The sequence below is a fragment of the Dunckerocampus dactyliophorus genome, chromosome 2, assembly GCF_027744805.1.
Source record: "Dunckerocampus dactyliophorus isolate RoL2022-P2 chromosome 2, RoL_Ddac_1.1, whole genome shotgun sequence".
Classification (NCBI taxonomy): Eukaryota; Metazoa; Chordata; class Actinopteri; order Syngnathiformes; family Syngnathidae; genus Dunckerocampus; species Dunckerocampus dactyliophorus.
The window spans coordinates 37867358-37886151 of record NC_072820.1 but is presented as its reverse complement, the minus strand read 5'-3'; the positions used below and the strand labels follow the sequence as shown (position 1 = coordinate 37886151).

The 18794-nt window shown below is 38.1% G+C and overlaps 2 protein-coding genes across 5 annotated transcripts in view; one reads left to right on the top strand and one right to left on the bottom strand.

Annotated features, from left to right (window-relative positions):
- Window positions 1-1806: 1806 nt before the first annotated feature.
- abi3b (ABI family, member 3b) lies at window positions 1807-8036 on the top strand. Its single transcript, XM_054767706.1, has 5 exons — window positions 1807-2017; window positions 3074-3241; window positions 3320-3499; window positions 3582-3658; window positions 6472-8036. Exons 1-5 carry the CDS (start codon window positions 1883-1885, stop codon window positions 7154-7156), a joined length of 1245 nt encoding a protein of 414 aa, XP_054623681.1. The 5' UTR covers window positions 1807-1882; the 3' UTR covers window positions 7157-8036.
- Window positions 8037-11501: 3465 nt separating this feature from the next.
- mpp2b (MAGUK p55 scaffold protein 2b) overlaps window positions 11502-18794 on the bottom strand; it is a 42635-nt gene continuing 35342 nt past the window's right edge. For all 4 annotated transcript variants that reach the window (XM_054767915.1, XM_054767914.1, XM_054767912.1 and 1 more), the window contains 7 exons: window positions 18281-18412; window positions 18087-18189; window positions 15580-15648; window positions 15347-15508; window positions 15068-15270; window positions 14861-14989; window positions 11502-14455 (listed from right to left, as the gene is read on the bottom strand). In XM_054767915.1, the coding sequence (XP_054623890.1) occupies window positions 14279-14455; window positions 14861-14989; window positions 15068-15270; window positions 15347-15508; window positions 15580-15648; window positions 18087-18189; window positions 18281-18412 (975 nt within the window). In that variant the 3' untranslated portion in view covers window positions 11502-14278. The remainder of the gene's footprint in view (window positions 14456-14860; window positions 14990-15067; window positions 15271-15346; window positions 15509-15579; window positions 15649-18086; window positions 18190-18280; window positions 18413-18794) is intronic.

Here is an 18794-nt window from a genome sequence, read left to right as displayed (position 1 = left end):
TTATCCAAACAAATGTTAATGCACTTTGTCACATGGCTCAATACGAGGCCCAATGCCAAATATTGGGCTGATAAAACCACCCTTTGGAATATCATGCCCACTTTCCATTGGGATTGGGATGTCTTTAAATATAACACACACACACACACACACACACACACACACTGTAATTAGGGATGGTGAGGAATTCCTACTCTTTAGACAGGATTTCCTGGAAAGCATGATGCATTTTGACTCTGCTGTCATTATGTAACAGTGTTACATTTTTAAGGTATCCAACAGGGAATGGCGCTACTTTGGTAGTAGCAGTGCATCCAATGTGATCGTAACACTTGTAACACTTGTAAATCATTCAACTCTGGTTCATACATCTCAGCAGATAACATGCAAATATGCCCCCTAGTGGCTGTTATTATTGCAGTTATTATTGCCTTTCATCTTGTTGTGAAACATTTCAATATCCTCCTTTGTGTATTTGCAGTACTAAGTAGTCATCGTGGTTGTATTCTGAATTATTTATTAAAACTAGAGGAAAATAAATTAAAAACATGTTTTATTTCATACGACATTGTTCAAACTTTGTCATAATAATAATAAAAGAATAAGAACAATAAATAATCAATGTAAATAGAAATATTTAATTATATTGTAACTACAATTATATATTTTTTCTACTTATATTATATTTCATTATAACTACAAGTGTTTGTGGTATAAATACAATTATTTATTACTGGTGGTATAAATTGAATTATTTATTTAGTAATTATAATTGTTTTTATTTCTTATTTAATATATATACTGCTAATATGAATAACACTAATATATAATTATTAGTATTAATTTTATTATTTCTCCTATTAGTAGTATAAATTGTACCTTAGAGATAAGGTGAGAAGCACTGACATCCGGGAGAGACTCGGAGTAGAACCGCTACTCCTCCGCATTGAGAGGAGCCAGATGAGGTGGCTTGGGCATCTGGTCAGGATGCATCCCGGACGCCCCCCTGGGGCGCCTGAACACCTGTTCAGGGCAAGTCCAACCGGTAGAAGGCTTCGGGGAAGACCCAGGACACGTTGGAGAGATTATGTCTCCCAACTGGCCTGGGAACGCCTCGGGATCCGCCGGGAGGAGCTGGATGAAGTGGCCGGGTAGAGGAAAATCTGGGCCTCCCTGCTCAGGCTGCTGCCCCAGCGACCGGATCTTGGATAAGCGGTAGAAGATGGATGGATGGATGGATGGATTAATTTTACAATTTTTAAGATTCATTGTTATTAGTATGATGATGTTATCAATATTATACTTTTCCTATGAATGATGTCAGATTATTATTCTTATTTGTATTTTTGTGAATATTGTTTCTATTAGTATTATATAAATGATAGAATTTTAAATAGAATAATTTTATATAATTTCAACTGTCAATATAATTATTATATAATGATTATATCATTATATTATTCTTTTTAAAATGTCATTATTATTATTATTATTGTAGTAGGAGCAGCATGTGAAGGTGATCAATAATCTAGTGCTCATATGAACACTCATTAACAATGACTATACTGACCTCTAGTGGACATGCATTGTCAGTGTCCGGGAAAGGGACACTAGGTCAGTTCAGATCACATTTGACACGTCTGGTGCACCAAGTTACTGCTAAAATTTGAATCATTTCCTTTTCTCCTTTGTTTACTCTGCATGATATCACTTCACTTCGTTCATGCCGACCTTGGCATGCAGTGCAGACCTTGTCTTCCATCCGGCTACTCCCGCCCTCCTCAGCCAGGAGCAACACCCCCAACAACAAGAAGAAGAGGTCCATTCCTCCTTCAAGTAGAGACATGCAACAGTCTATACGTAACGATTTAAGCCACAAATAATGACGGAGTCTAAGAACTTTTCAGAGGTGATTTCTCAGATATTACAAGAGGTGCCAACTGCCAGGAAGAATCTCAGTGAGAACCAAAGCAACCTGCTGAAAGTTGCAGATTACTGCGAAAACAACTACCCGCAGGTGAGAAATCATCTCTTACTAACCTCAAATATGACGGACGCACTGAAAACCATTTAAAATATTAAATATTGAGATGAATATGAATGATGATTTTTACAAGACAATTGCACATCGTGGTTTAACGTTTTATATTCCTGTATTTAACTTTTTATTTGTTCTATAGTTTTATTTGTTACAAAATAAATTAGCATACTATTGTTGATAGTTATTTTCTTAAATTATGTTTTATATTCCTGTATTAAACATTTCCATTTATTCTATTCAAATTTATAGTTTAAAGTTATATTTTAATCTATTAGAAGAGATTATTATAATGGATATTATTTTTTAATTACATGTTATTTTCGGCATTCTGGAAGTAGATATTTTAGAGTTCCGGGACGAACAGTATACCCACACTTCACAGAGTCATTTCATTTAAAAATAAATACATAGAAATACACTTATAAATAATAATTAAAAAGAATTAAAACAATATATACTGTATATACATCATTTCAGTATTATACATCATTTTTTACAAGGCAATTGCCCCTTGTGGTTTATACTTTTTATATTCCTGAATTTTATTGCACTTTTTATTTCTTCTATATCTTGATTTATTACAAGATAAATTATTAGAAAGGATATTATGTTTCAATTGTGCATTGTTTTGGGCATCATTCTGTAAGTTGTATGATATTTTATCATTCAGGGTTAACTTAGCATCATTCAGCATAAATGTTAGTTTTTCAAAAATCAATAAATAGATCAAATAATGAATATTTATCTCCTAATTATTACTTGTTTAAATCAATATAAAATGAATAGTTTATTTTCTTACAAATATATTTTAAATACATAGTGTATTTTATGTACTAAAAAAATGAATGTTTAAAAAAAATCAAATAAATAGGTGCATGTACAAAGTTGTATGTATAATGTACTGAAATATATTAAATATATATTTTATGTCCTAAAAAATATACATATAAAATAAATATTTGATTTCTCTAAAAAGCCCAAATGAACCATATTTCTATCACATCTATAAAGTGTCAACTAACATTGTTGCAGGCAGATGACCCAAGCAAGGCTGTGGAGGAGGCCAAGGCTTTGGCCACTCAGGCGTTGGCCAGTGTGACCTACCAAATCAACAGTGTGGCCACTTTACTGCTCAGACTGCTGGACTCCCAGGCCACGCGTCTCAGCCACATGGAGTCCTCAGTCAACCTGCTGTCACTGGTCAGTAACACCTTCAACTCACATTGAAATAACCACTTTCACATACATATATAATGTCCATGCTGGGATGTGATCCAGGCTGCAGCCATCCACTACGAGAAGGTGGCCAGAAGAGAGATCAGCACTTTCACCACTTCCAAAAACAAGACCCGCTGCAAACTTGTGACGCCCCCTCCTTTAGGCAGGGAGCCAGAGAGAAGCTACTCCAGAGTACCCATATCATACTCCAGCTTGGACTCTACTGGACACTGTTTCCAGGTAAATGTGACACCAAGCTTTCCAGTCTACCGTCCTAGTCAGGGCTGATGATGTCATTCATTGTCAACTCCACCCCACACAGGTCTCCAGGGAGCCCCCAACAAAGAGAGAGCCAGGGACCACTACGGACAACACACAGAGCATTGCAGATGTACCCACGTATGTCACAAAGCTTGTAGATACGGCAGCGCTAGCATAGCATCGTTAATTAACCCCCCCGCACACACACACACACACACACACAATTACATTTTTTCTTGTTGTTAGTAGTACTTATGTTGTTGTTGTATTTGCGTCACACTGAAAACAAAAAAGCACATTTTACGAGAAAAGTCAACGTTTTTCAAGAGCAAAAGTCATAATTTTAATGATTATCAAAATTTCCCACCTGAACCTAAACACAACAGTTTGATCAGTGACCTACCATGTATTCAAGTACAGTAAAACCATTAAACAACCATGACTTTATGACGTGATTAAATTGGGGCTGTCAAAATTAGCGCGTTAAAGACGGTGACTCATTTATTTGGACACCCCAATGAAAAATTTCTGGCTCCGTCACTGACCTGAACACACCAACAGCAGTGCAATTCAAACACCATATACTGTATGTACAGTATCTCCAACGACTCGAGTCCGCTTGTTCTGGGAACGACACTTCCTGATTGTCACTCGTCAACCGCCAGATGCATTAAATGACACTCCGAAAATTATAAAACAAAAAGTCTTTATTACCCGGGTAAGCGTGGTCTAAATAAAGAGAAAGAGAAAGAATAAAAATAAGTGGATATTGTTATCACTGATTAACATAACTCTTATTGCTGAAGTACAATCACATGCAGTTAAGTATGCTCGTAAATACATCACCACATAAAACATGTGAATTCATCTTAAATTACGTGGTGTCTTTGAACGCAACTCTTCATGGCTCTTAATAAGATGGTTAAGTGTGATTCAAATGTTGAGCTGCTATTAAAGAGACTAGTGTTAGGCAAATCCATTTTCAGACGTGTGGTACTGTATCTTTGAGCTTGAGTTAAATATTCACTTCATTTGGAGCTGTTAATACATACAAATATAGATAACTGTGTCCTGTCATTTATCTTTTTGTTCATAAAATACAGTAAAAAATTGGCATATTTCACACAAACATTACCAGTCAAACGTTTTAGAACATCCCAAATTTTCCAGTTATTTATTGAAATTCAAGTCGTTCACGTCCAATGAATAGCTAGAAATGGTACAAAGGTAAGTGGTGAAGTGCCAGTAAGGTAAGGTTGCCCAAAACTGAAAAAGAATGTTTCAGAATTATTCAAACAGGCCTGTTTCAGGGACCACAAAATCGGTCGACAATTTAAAGCTGTTCTGCAGAAATGGAGGTTGATCAAGCCTTGGCAGTTGGTGCAACTAATTCCTACAGGTGTTCCAAGTTCTGGAGTACTTACTACCTCCTCTGTCTGCATAAAAACAGTGGCGGAGCACACTGTGGTACTACACCCTTGTGGACGTCAGTTGAGCAGCATTGTACTGGAGAAAGTCATTTGTTGCTACAAAAATGGCAAGAAAAAAAATCATTAACAATGGAAGAGAGGCAGACACTTAAATATGTAGACTTTTCCTCCTGAGAAATTGGAGTGTTCTAAAACTTTCGACCGGTAGTGTAGTTGCAAATGGTGATTCATCACGATCAATGAATTTGAAAACTGTGATTAATTTGATTAAAATTGTTAATCATTTGACAGCCCGAGATTAAATATTAGTTATTACAATGCTATTCATTTATTCTCATAATATCACAAAATGATGTATGACTAATTATATTAAAGGTCACACTGAAAAGAAAAAATTGTGAGAAAAAAAGTCCCAATGTTAAGAAAAAAAAACTTTTGAACATTATTGTGTATATTTTTTTTACATTTAAAAAGTCAGGATTTAAATGAATGAACGTTAAAAAAAATCTACACAAACCTCAGCGCTGCAATTCAACTTTCTCAAGGGACGTGCCATATTAGTGGTAGTATTAGTAGTGGTGTGTAGATTCAAGATTCAAGAGAGTTTTATTGTCATGTGCATGGTAAAACAGCAGTTATACCATGCAATGAAAATCTTATAATAATGTATAAGTGTAATACTATTGTGAAGTAGTTTAAATACAATTTCTAACAATAGTTTTAACAAATACTATATGAATATTATTAAATATTGCCACTTTTTCTGTTCCTAATACTACTTTATTATATTATTATTAGTGGTGATGGTTTAGTTTATTTCAACATGCTGAACAAAGTTACACTTAAGTACATCACATGTTCACGCCTGCACAAGTCAACATGTCCAAAACGTAGTGGGGAAGAAGCACCCCTTCTCCGTCCAGAAATTGCTGATAGTTCTCTTCCTGTCTTTAACTTGTTCTCAGGTTACCATTTTCTAGGAGCATTGAAAGTAGTAGTAGTAGTTGTTACACATCGTATCATGGAATATTGCTACAAAATATAACGATATTATGCCTTGGAAAATTCCAACTTTTTTTTTTTTTATATTCCAGCCTTATTCTCATAGTCAGATTTTTTTCTTTTCAGTGTGGCCACAGTGTTCCTCGGTCATTTCACTATTATTATTATTATTACTATTATCAGTACAGTATACTATAGCTTTTTAAACATTTAAATCTTTGTATGTTCCAAAGTAATTACATTTTTTTCCACAAAAAGATAGAAAAGCAGTGAGGCCAGTGGCATCGCCGGGAGATCATAGCACTTACTTCATTGTCCAATCATATTGCTCAAACGTCATAACTATGGCGCTCACAGCCACTAGGGGGCATATTTTCACCCAAAGAATAGCATCTGTTTTTGTGCTAAGATATTAGCGTTCTTCTTTAATTTAATGTACAACATAAGAACATTATTTACTGATCTTTTTATTTAGGGTTTTTTTACATTTACTATGCTTTCTTTATGTTTTGTGTGTAGATTCAATCAAGGCATTGCTGTACCACTACCATCAGTTCCCGATTTACCTGCTGATTCCAACGTCAGCGATAACCTTCCTCCTCCTCCTCTTCAAGCCACAATAGACCCCAGTATGTCTTCTCCTCCTCCTCCACCACCACCTCCCACTTCCTGTGTGGACACCAGCCTGCCTCCTCCACCTTCTTTGACCTCATCAACATGTCTGCACCCAGCTCCTCCTCCACCACCAGACAACCTCTATTCATCTCCTATTGTAGCAGATGCCACTCTCCTGCCTCCTCCTCCTGCAGCAGGAGCTGACCACCTTCCTCCTCCTCCCCCTCCTCCTCCTGTAGCTGGAGCTGACCACCTTCCTCCTCCTCCTCCTCCTCCTCCAGTAGCAGGAGCTGACCATCTTCCTCCTCCCCCTGCTCCTCCTCCTGTTGCGGGAGCTGACCATCTTCCTCCTCCTCCCCCTCCTCCTCCTGTTGCGGGAGCTGACCATCTTCCTCCTCCTCCCCCTCCTCCTCCTGTTGCGGGAGCTGACCATCTTCCTCCTCCTCCCCCTCCTCCTCCTGTAGCGGGAGCTGACCATCTTCCTCCTCCTCCCCCTCCTCCACCTGTAGCAGGAGCTGACCATCTCCCTCCTCCTCCACCCGCTGGTGCCTCCAACATTGTGCCACCACCACCTCCTCCTCCACATTAGCAAGCACATTTTGTTATAAAACCACCTCAAATGCAACAATACTTTCTATACTATATGTTATATACTGTAGTACAGGGGTAGGGAACCTATGGCTCGGGAGCCAGATGTGGCTCTTTAGATGACTGCATCTGGCTCTCAGACATTTCTTAACACCATAAAATGTGTTTTATTTCAATTTGTTTTCCTGACATTTTAAAGTAAAACATGACAGAAATCAGTGTTAAAAATAACATTTAAAATATGCATTCTAATGCATTTTAATCCATTTGATTTTGTAGCGCAATGCCAGCTGTCCTTCCCATTTTCCAGTGTCAGACACCAAAACTTGATTATTGGGGTCGTCCCGCCTTTAATCCTTCAGCTAGCTAATTGTGCAGAGACAACCCTTTTGACGAAAAATGGAAAGAAAGATACGGAGTAGCGCGCAAAACCATGCAGCAGCAGAAGTTGCATTAATGGTAAAAAGTAATGTATTTATTATTGGTTAGCTTCAATATAACATTTTTATAAAAAGAATAAATTCAGAGACTTATTAAATTCTAAAATTGTTGGTCTTCCTTAAATATACACACATTTGGTTGTATTCGGTGTTGAAACATGATATGGCTCTCACGGAAATACATTTTTAAATATGTGGCTTTCATGGCTCTCTTTGCCAAAAAGGTTCCCGACCCCTGCTGTAGTAGTATATAGAACATACTGTATAATAAGCTTCAATGTCACGTAATGTCTGTGTACTGTACTGTACATTTCTTGAATATTATGACCAATGCAAGTGGGAAATATAAACGTGATCGCGTGTGTTCGTCTGGAGCATCGCACCACCAGCATGTTTCAACACCACCCTCAATACATTCCTAAGAAACAAGCTCAAACAAGGATTCCTCACTTTCTTCCCTTCTTTATTGGGTTTGTTGAGAATGTGCTATAACTTAAAATTCTCCTTATAAAACCCCCCAGTGACCTTTAATCCACTCGCAATAGCATTATAATATGATATAAAGTGACAACATGCTTGTGCCCCCGCATGTAACTCTTTGATAGTCAGTGAGGTTGTAAAATGATCTTAACATGCGCTCTGTGCTTTGCACTGCGTCATACTGAGAGATGTTTCTAATATTATGACCCTTTTGTGAGGCTACATTTAGTTTTGTGAGATGGGCAAGTACCTTATTCTATGTACTGCAATAGTAATACTCATATTATTAACAATAATAACCTGATTTATAATGTTAATTCATTAATTCATTCGTTTTCTATGAGGCCTGTCCTGATAATAATTATGCCACAAAAGTGAGATTTCTGTAAATATTTTATGATATCCTTTCATGGGAGAACGCTAAAGAAACGACACTTTGATACTATATAAAGTAGTCGGTGTACAGCTTGGATACCAGTGTAAATTTGGTGTTCCCACAAAAGAACTCAACACACAGCCATTAGTGTCTAAACCACTGGCAACAAACGTTAGTACACCCTTATGTGAAACTGTACAGAATGGGCACATGGGCCATTTTTCCTCTTTGGTGTCATGTGACTCATTACTGTTACAAGGTCTCAGGTGTGAGTGGGGAGTAGGTGTGTTGAATGTGGTGTCATCGCTGTCACTCTCTCCACCTGAAGTTCAACATGGCACTGCATGGAAAAGACCTAAAATGACTTGCACTACATCCCGACGTCCAAGGCCAGCCATGAGAATAAAGTCAAAATATGCAAATAAAGTCCTAACATTACAAGAAGAAAACTTACAAGAAGATGAAATTATTTTTAAAAAATCAACAGCAGAAATGTATATGCCACTCTAAATTGTCCATAGGTATGAATGTGAGTGTGAATGGTTGGTTGTCTATATGTGCCCTGCCATTGGCTGGCGACCAGTCCAGGGTGTACCCTGCCTGAAGCCCGAAGTCAGCTGAGATAGGCTCCAGCATACCCCCGCACCCCTAATGAGAATCGGCATAGAAAATGGATGGATGGATGGATGGATATCTGTCTCTTTTGCAAAAACCTTTAAAGTAAGAACATATATTTAATAGAATCAGCGTTGATGAGACATATTAACCAGCATTGTAATGAAGTCTGCAATAGGCACCCAATGTATTACATGTAGCAAACTGTTGAATACAAAAGACCGATCAAGCAACATTTGTGTACCAGAAACATCATTTGCAGGAGTTCAACAGTTTGTCATTCATTGAGCAATGAGGACTTGAAACATCCGCCCAGGAAATGTGTAAAACAGAAAGTTGACCTCAAAGTCCTGTGGCTATAAAGGAGACAATAAGGCTGTAAAAAAAGAAAAGAAAATGCCACTCATGCTGTGAACACATTACACATACAGTATTTGGAGCTACGCAACACTCAGGACACCTTTTTTTGTTTGGGACCCCTCAGTAAGGTAAGACTCTTTAGACTCTGTTTGATTTTGTCATTATATTATTATCAAGTTATATAGACTCAGGGACACATGCAGTGAGCAACACGTTTATAGGATGAAGGTCCAAAGAGTATGTTGATCATTCAGCTTACAAATAGACACACAAAGTCATACACGTTTGTGAATTGTAAGAAAATATGTGAATATACATTTGTCAGGTTGCATAAACAAAAGTGTAGGGACATTCCATTATCTTGCGTACAGATAGCATCCATCCATCTTCTATGCTGCTTATCCTCACTAGGGTCTTGGGTATGCTGGAGCCTACCCCAGCTGACTTCAGGCAAGAGGCAGGGCACATACAAACAACCATTCACACTCGCATTCATACCTATGGACAATTTAGAGTCGCCACTTAATCTAACATGCATGTTTTTGGAATGTGGGAGGAAACCGGAGTACCTGGAGAAAACCCACACATGCAAACTCTGTACAGAGATGCCCAACAAGATTCAAATACAGAGCTTTCCAATCTTCTGTGTGGCCAACATGCTAACCACGAGGCCACCGTGCGGCCCCATGCAAACAACAGTGAATGTTAATTTGCAGGGTACATTAAAATTAATTATATATATATATATATATATATATATATATATATATATATATATATATATAGTCATATTGTGTTTTTCATCTTCTAGTGATGTCAAGGACTTTGAGGCAGCCATGACCATTGTGAATACCCTTCAATATGTGTGAGTATCCTCAGTCAATAATAAACATCATCATACTAGTAGTAATCAATGTATTTCTAGATTCCCATGCTTGGTGGTGTCCATAGCTGTGGTCCTCCTCTGCTTCTACCTGCACGCCAAGAAGAAGAGAGCGGCATACGATGTCACGATGGCAACCATACAAGATGACAGCAGCTTCTCCATCCAGGCCATTTCTGCGGCAGAAGGTCAGGAGGCGGTGGAACGACATTATGACAGAAATCCTCCAAGATACAGCACCATTGATCTCCCTCCACCGTACGCACTGGTGTGTGACACCCTCAATATTTTATGTTTTTGTGTTCATACTAGTACATGATAGTCAACATGGGTGGAAAACTGCATTGCTGCCTTCAGTTTTGATGAATTACTGTATTGACCAAAATACAACATCACCTCTCTTCTTCAATACAGTACTAGTTTTTGTAAAAATGTTTTTACGACCAGACAAAAATCTTTTGAAACGTCATGCTTTGACTTTCACTGAAATAGCAACCACACCAATTGATTGATGACTCTTTTTCAGTGGTCAGCATTGTTTTAAAATGATCCAACTCATATATATACACAGTATATATATATATATATATACTGTGTATATATATATATATATATATATATATATATATATATATACTGTGTATATATATATATATATATATATATATATATATATATATATATACATATACTGTGTATATATATATATATATATATATATACTGTGTATATATATATATATATATATACTGTGTATATATATATATATATATATATATACTGTGTATATATATATATATATATATACTGTGTATATATATATATATATATATACTGTGTATATATATATATATATATACTGTGTATATATATATATATATATATATATATATATACTGTGTATATATATATATATATATATACTGTGTATATATATATATATATATATATACTGTGTATATATATATATATATATATATACTGTGTATATATATATATATATATATATACTGTGTATATATATATATATATATATATATATACTGTGTGTGTGTGTGTATATATATATATATACTGTGTGTGTGTATATATATATATATATATATATATATATATATATATATATATATATATATATATATACACACATATACATACACACATACATACATACACACACACACACAGTACAGTAGAGTAATCCCTCGTTTATCGTGGTTAGCTGGTTTCAGACCCGATCATGATAAGTGAATTCCCACAAAGTAGGATTTCTTCTTTATAATTTTCATAATTAGAGCCTAGAAAAGCTGTTTCCAAACTTCGAAATATGGTTTTTATTAGAGCCCTGTAGAAATGAACTAACACCCCTCTTGTCACCTTTATACAGTCAAACCTGTCTTAGCGGCCACCTGTATAGAACGGCCACTGAAAAATCCCCCGCAGAGAATTTGCGTGTTGTAGACCCTGTGTATAGCGGTTACCTGTCTAACGCGGCCAGCGGCCACCCATTTTGTATCCCTTGGTCAATATCTGACCGCATATAGCGGCCAAAATGCCGACTCAAGCAGAAGCTTCATGCACGAAAAAGTTTCGTTTTTTAAGCAATGAAACCATCGTGTGTAGACTTTAATTACTGAGCTGTAGCTCAGTCACAATCATTCACAAGATCCACACAAACTGTCGGTTTGACATAAAAAAAAAAAGCCGTCTTCTTTGGAGCTTGTTGCAGACAGTGACATCGTTTATTTCCTGGTGTGAGACAATGTGCACTGGTCAATACTGTAGTGCCCCTTGTTGTGGGGAAGGAGAGACTCACGTCGCTGATGCACTTTAATCGCTTTATTAACAGCGGTTTATTAACCTAGTAGTGCTTTACAACTTTTATCCGCAGTCCCACAGTGCCCTCTACTGGTCAACATGTAACAGTATAATTATATGTATCTGCAAAGACAGCAAGCTTCTAATCACAGACATGTTAATATGTGCGCGCATAAATTCAAAATGGCCGCCAACCTGTCTATAACGGCCACCTGCCTATAGCAGCCACTTTTGGCGTTTCCCTTTAGTGGCCGCTATAGACAGGTTTGACTGTACTTGTATTGCCCAATATGGTAGACATAGTAAGGGACAATTCAGCTCCTGTGTGACATCTCATTTAAATATACAGTCACAATAAAGGACATCATCATGTCTTGTAGTTCGACCCCAAACTGACAAGTGTTTGGCCAGGGGGTCCACCGCCTGCCTATGAGATGTATCCAATAACATTGCCTCTGGCCCCTCATCACTGGATGACCCCATCAACCGGCACCCACATACACCCACCCCGCCAGCAGAGGCACCACCGGGCATCTTTCAGCTAAAAACAACCACACGGTGCGTTTTTTTAGAAATCTCTGAACATCGTGTTTTAATGTATTTTGCTGTCCTGCTTCTAAATGAAACAATAGTAGTGTATATACACACAATCAAGACCAAAAAAGTCTTTTTTGTGATCGTATATAGTCTTTATTTCCATACACTACTTACAGGTTGAAGGTAAAATAAATATGTATAAGTTGCCAGTATTGTTTGGAACAGGAAGTGATGATGTTCAAATGTCCCGTGACTGAGTTTCCTTGGCTTTTTGAAGCATGTTAAGGCAAAAGTATGATGAGTTTGTACATCGCAAATAACAAGTGTAACATGAACAGGTAACAAATGTTGGTATTGGTAGTATTCATTTGTCCTTTACTGCAAGCTACTTTTCTCCTCAGATTATTTGTATTTGGTTTGCAAAATCTCAGTGCTACAAATACAAGTGCAGGCTGTAGGCAATAATGTGAAGAGTCCCCAAAGCTCTAATGTATAGACCAATGTATATGGAACATGTTTCACATGTGCTGTATGTTTCTATTGCTGGTCATGTTCCAGACAAGTGGAGAAACACAAGTAAAGCACATTTCTCAATGTGTACAAATCATACCACTATATATATATAATCTACTGGTAAAATAGATGGAATTTATTACAAATATCACATTTGGTATGTTTCTTTCATCTATCTATCTATCTATCTATCTGCCTGTCTGTCTTATACCAATCCAATGTAAACATTACACTACATAAAGTATTTAAGATTTGGAAGGCTAAAGTTTTGACAGAACTTTCTATCTAAAATACTCTTTACTACTCTATAGTAGGGATGGACATTTGACTATATTTAAGCAAGAATCACAGAGTAAAAGAGACTCCTCGCCTTTTGGATGCTGTTTACAGAAGAAACATTAAAAAAAATGATATTTACGAAAGGTTTTGGGGGAAAAGCGTAGGGTTTTTTTTTTTAATACATTGTTTTTTGCTCCAAAATGTAGTAATATAATAGTAATGCATCAAAATCAATGTTATCAATTACTGACCAAGTCAAGGCTATCATCCCAAATATTCCACTTTTGAAAATATTGCATATTTTAGGATTCTCCCATTAAAAAAATAGGGGATCAAATGACAAAATGGCCACAAATCTTAAATATATATTTAAAAGGTCATGTTACATTTGTATTACTGTTGTACGAGAGGAACCATTTGGGACCTAAGTTTAAAAAGTGTAACTTCTTTTTGGAAGGGAGACTAATTCAACAGCGCCTCTGGTGGTTGCAGCCAAGTAGTGCATCTAATTTTACCTCAACTGGTTCAAGACAGAATCAACAATATAATCCTCACAGTTGGCCGAACCACCAATGAAAATCTTCTTATGCCCATCCCTACTCTGTATCTATTTCCATGTTTGTAATAAGTACCCCCCCAACACACACACACACACACACACACACACAATTGCGCTATACCCCATCATCAACTCTGGAACTGCTTCAATATCAACAAATTATTACAAAATAAATACAACACCAAGTTCAAAAACACCCACTTGGAGGGCGCTGTGGGGGTTAAATCATCTGCCATTCTTCATCCTTTGGCCTGCTCTGAAGCTCAAAACACCCAGCTGACAGGCACCCACTGCTGTTCATTGAACAGTTTTTCCATTGCGGCGCGTAGGCTTCGAAACGTTACCTCTAGACCATCATTTACGATACAGAGGTCAAAGTAATGTCCGTAGGCCCTCTTGATGCGCTCGCTCTCGTCCACCGTCCTCTTGAGCTCAGAGTCCTATAAAAGGATGACAACGGGGCATCATGTTAGTGCACATAGTCATAGAGCAGGGGTCACCAACGTTTTTCCTTGCGAGAGCTACTTTTAGAAAATGAAAATGGCCAAGAGCTACTCATTTTTGTAGAAATGATTTTCATACCTTATTTCAACCCAAACAGATCAAATATGCTTGTTTTACCAGAACATTAACAAAATGCTGGTATCCACAACTCATGTTGTATTTCAGAATGCATTTCTTTCGACTGTTCTTTCATTATTAACTGAAAACCTGAATGAAAAGCAGGCCTGCGGGCACCTCATGTGGTCGTGGGGGGCTACCTGGTGCCCGCGGGCACCATGTTGGTGACCCCTGTCATAGAGCATTAAATCTGACTCACAATAATGGATGACATTGCCACTCACCGTTAACTGTTTAGTGACCACTCCAGACTCTATTGCTGACCTGTTCATGGCTTTGAGGACCTCAAAATCAGGCGCCTCAATGAAAACAACATAGGGCAAGAACTCCGACGTCCGCAGGACTTTGAGAGCCTTTAGAATTGTGTACATTTACATACATTACAATAGTTGCATCACTGTGGCATTCAAATGAGACCATGATTCTACTACCTGGGGGTTCACATCCAGGATGCAGATCTTCCCTGTTTCTGTCACCTCGTGTATGGAGTTAATTTTCGTACCATACAAGTTTCCGTCGTACTCTCCGTGTTCCAAGAAGCGCCCGTTTTTGATGTCACACTCCATCTCACTACGTGTCATGAAGGAGTACATCTGACAGTCCCTCTCGTCCACCTTTGGCTTCCTGGAGGTAACTGGAAACAAAAAAACTCTGAGCTAAAATGTAGGTTGTAGAAAAAGTAAATGGTCAGGATGTACCATTACACTCACAAGGGATGGTGGTGCCATAGCGCTGAGGATCCAACACCAGCAGCTTGTTCTTTAGACTGCGGCGGCCAACGCCCTGTGCACCAATCAGGACCAATGTCTTTCTCCTGAAAGGCGGCACCTTGGCAACCTCTTCATAGATCCGCAGCTCGTGACGATCAAATTCTTTGTCAGAAACACCATTAATCAGGGATCTGATACTAAGAGGAGGGTCTAGTAAAGGTAGGTTAAAATACCTGCGTTCTTGGTGGTTAAATACATCATCTTTTTCTTCTTCTTGCCACCCATTCCAGCACACAGGGGACCTGAGAGGGACACCAACACAATGAACTGGAGTAGTTTTCGCCAGCATGCTAAACATTAAAGTACATGTCCATAGCGTCATTATCACTGACCACTAGATGGCAGCAAACAAACACGCTGCTGCAATAAGAAGCTGAGCTCCTGACTGTGGAGAATATATGGAGCGTGAGTATATAGAGTGTATATTACATATACACAGGTGTGACCAGTAGACCTTACAATTATGAAGCATTATAACCAGGGCTGTCAAAAATAACGCGTAACGGCGGTAACTGATTTATTTCATGAAATTACATTTTTTTGTGTAAACGCATGCGCACCAGAGCATCACGCCTCTCCATTATGACGGCAGACGAAGCACAGTGGAGCGCCCCCACACAATCAAACAAAGTCTGACTCTTATAACTTCATTCTGACCTGAACACATCAACAGCAGTACAATTCCAACACCATATACTGCATTTATCTCCAATTCACCCACGTCTCTATTCTGTTCTTGTTGCTTAATTTATTGGTATTAATGTTTATGTTCTTATTCATTTTCTTGTGTTTTTTTTCTTTTTTTGGGAGAATGAACAGATAAGAATTTCACTGCATAGTTTAACTACCTGTTCTACTGTGCATATGACAATAAAACTCTTGAATCTTGAATTCCATCTAGCCCGTTCATCAGGGCAACACCTCATTGTCATTACGTTGAAGGCGAGATGCATTCAGGGACACAGCGGACATCACCAAATCAGCTTTATAATGCGCACGTGTGTGTGTGTGTGTGTGTGTGTGTGTGTTAATAAACAGCAAGATAAAGAAAAACATGAAGTGGATATTCTTATCACATAACTGTTAATTAAGATGTACTTTTTGCTTTGACTTTAGCTCCCTCTGCTGTACAGTTGTTGAAAATGCTTGTGTATGCAACTAACTTATCTGACGGCTGTCTGTATTTTCACACAGTGAAACAATCTCTACATACACTGAAGCTAACCTAAGCTTCCATTAAAACATTGCGGTTGTAAAATACAATACAACGTTGGAGTTTATTCAAATTCACACTGAATCAATGCAATAAAATAGAGAAAAAGAGAAGCAGTGAAAGATAAGATATCAAAACATCTCTGAAAATTGCAAATTTCTTTATTTAGATTTTTTATTATTATTATTATTATTATTATTATTATTATTATTATTATTAATCTGTGCTTAGCCATAATATTAAAGATCTAGATGCCGAAGTTCAGATTTCTTCTTTATTCTTCTTTTTGAAATTGCTTAGTACCTTTACGCATGTTGATTTGAGATGAAAGAGTTGGCAAGCATTTATGAACTAAAAATTTGTTTTCCCCCGCCGTGAGCCTGAAAATGGGGGTGCGGTTAATACACGGGTGCGGTTTATACACGGTGCTTTACGGTACACATCAAGATGGAGAGCTTTCGTTTCGACAGTCAACCCTCACTGATACGTTTGATCGGCAAAGTAAATACAAAGGGAAAAGCGGAAAATAGTGTGCACTCACAGAAAGTGTTTGCTACGTCGCAAGGAAATGGTGCTCTTCAAGATCAAAAAGCCAGCATTTCAAGAAATGCTCACAATGTTTGACAGTGCGAAATGCCTTTGAAAAAATACATGCCTTCACCGAGTGAAAGATTACATATTAAAGAAAATATTGCATTGTTATTTTCTACTATATGCCCTGCCGGGAGAAGGCTCCAGGGCAAACCCACGCTGGAGGGATTATGTCTCACAGCTGGCCTGGGAACGCCTTGGTGTCCTCCCGAGAGCTGGAGAAGGTGGCCGGGGGCCGGGAAGTCTGGGCTTCCCTACTGAGACTGCTGCCCCCGTGACCCAAACCCGGATAAGCAGAGAAAATTGGATGGACGAATACATTGGTTTGTAACTCGGTTAAATAAAAAAAAAAGTCTGTTTGTGCTGTCATATTTTTTCATTGCATTTTTTTTTTTAAATTAATGTTAAAATCTAGTCTCGTCTTGCTCTCGTGGACCCAATCTCATGTATATGTTATGTCTTGTCTCGTGAGCTGGGTGTCTCGTGACGCCCTAGTGATGAGCTGTCCTCTCGTTGAGTTGTCCTCTAGAATGAAGGGCAACACTGTGACTCACCACAGCTACTGTCTCTGTCAATAACTGCACAGAGCACATGGATGTAAATGAAATCTAGTCGGAGACAGGTTGGTTGATCGATGTACACGGCTGATGATACAACAGAGTGACTGAAGTTTAATAACCAGCAGCTTGGACCAGGCCACCTAAAAGTCATGCTGTACTCTATACAGACTGTAGAGGTGGCAGGATGCAATGCGTGCATGATACTGAGAGGAACAGATGTTGTCTTTGGTGCCGGCGTGTTTATGCAGCATGGGGTCAAATTTGCATAATTGCAGGTTTTTCTCTCCCTTGCCCTTTGTTGTCTGTGTTGCTGTACCTGTGGTAACAAGCTCCAGATCTCTTTTCACAAAGGCTTTTCTCTTCTCCTCGAGGAGCTGACTTGGAATTAAACCTGCACTACCTCCCTGGATGTGGCAGGCCTAATATGGAAACACACAAAAAAAGGTCAACAAGTCCTAAACTCCTCAGTTGTGAATCTCAGTATATGTGTATGTGTGAGGCTGTTTTGACCTGCCACCAGTTGAGGTCTTCCTGGTTGAATATTTGCAGAATGTCACCACTGCAGAAGCTAAGTCCTGCCTCTTTACAGGGAATCAGGTTATCGTGGGATGGGTCGTAGTCAAAGTGACACTTCACAAAGGCCTGGATGGGAGGTATGAAGATTATGAGGGAATTCAAAACAAACAGGCATATACACTTCCATATTTCGTCATATTTTGGATTAGTGTTAAACTGTACTGTACCAACACAGGTGATTCTACTATTTTGAGTACCTTATTTAGCCACACGAGAGGGGCAAAATAAGACAAATATCTCTCACTGTAATGCACACATAGCCCTCTTCTGCTACGCACGATACATCACTGAGCCGATGTAGAAGTACCGGGTGACTATCATTATAAAACACCCATAAACATCCGAGACTACTCGCTTTCACAGTTTACAGCTCATAAAGCAAAGCCAAAACCACAACCGTCACTGACAGCACAAGGAGAGACCAACATTGAGAAACAAGGAGAGAGAT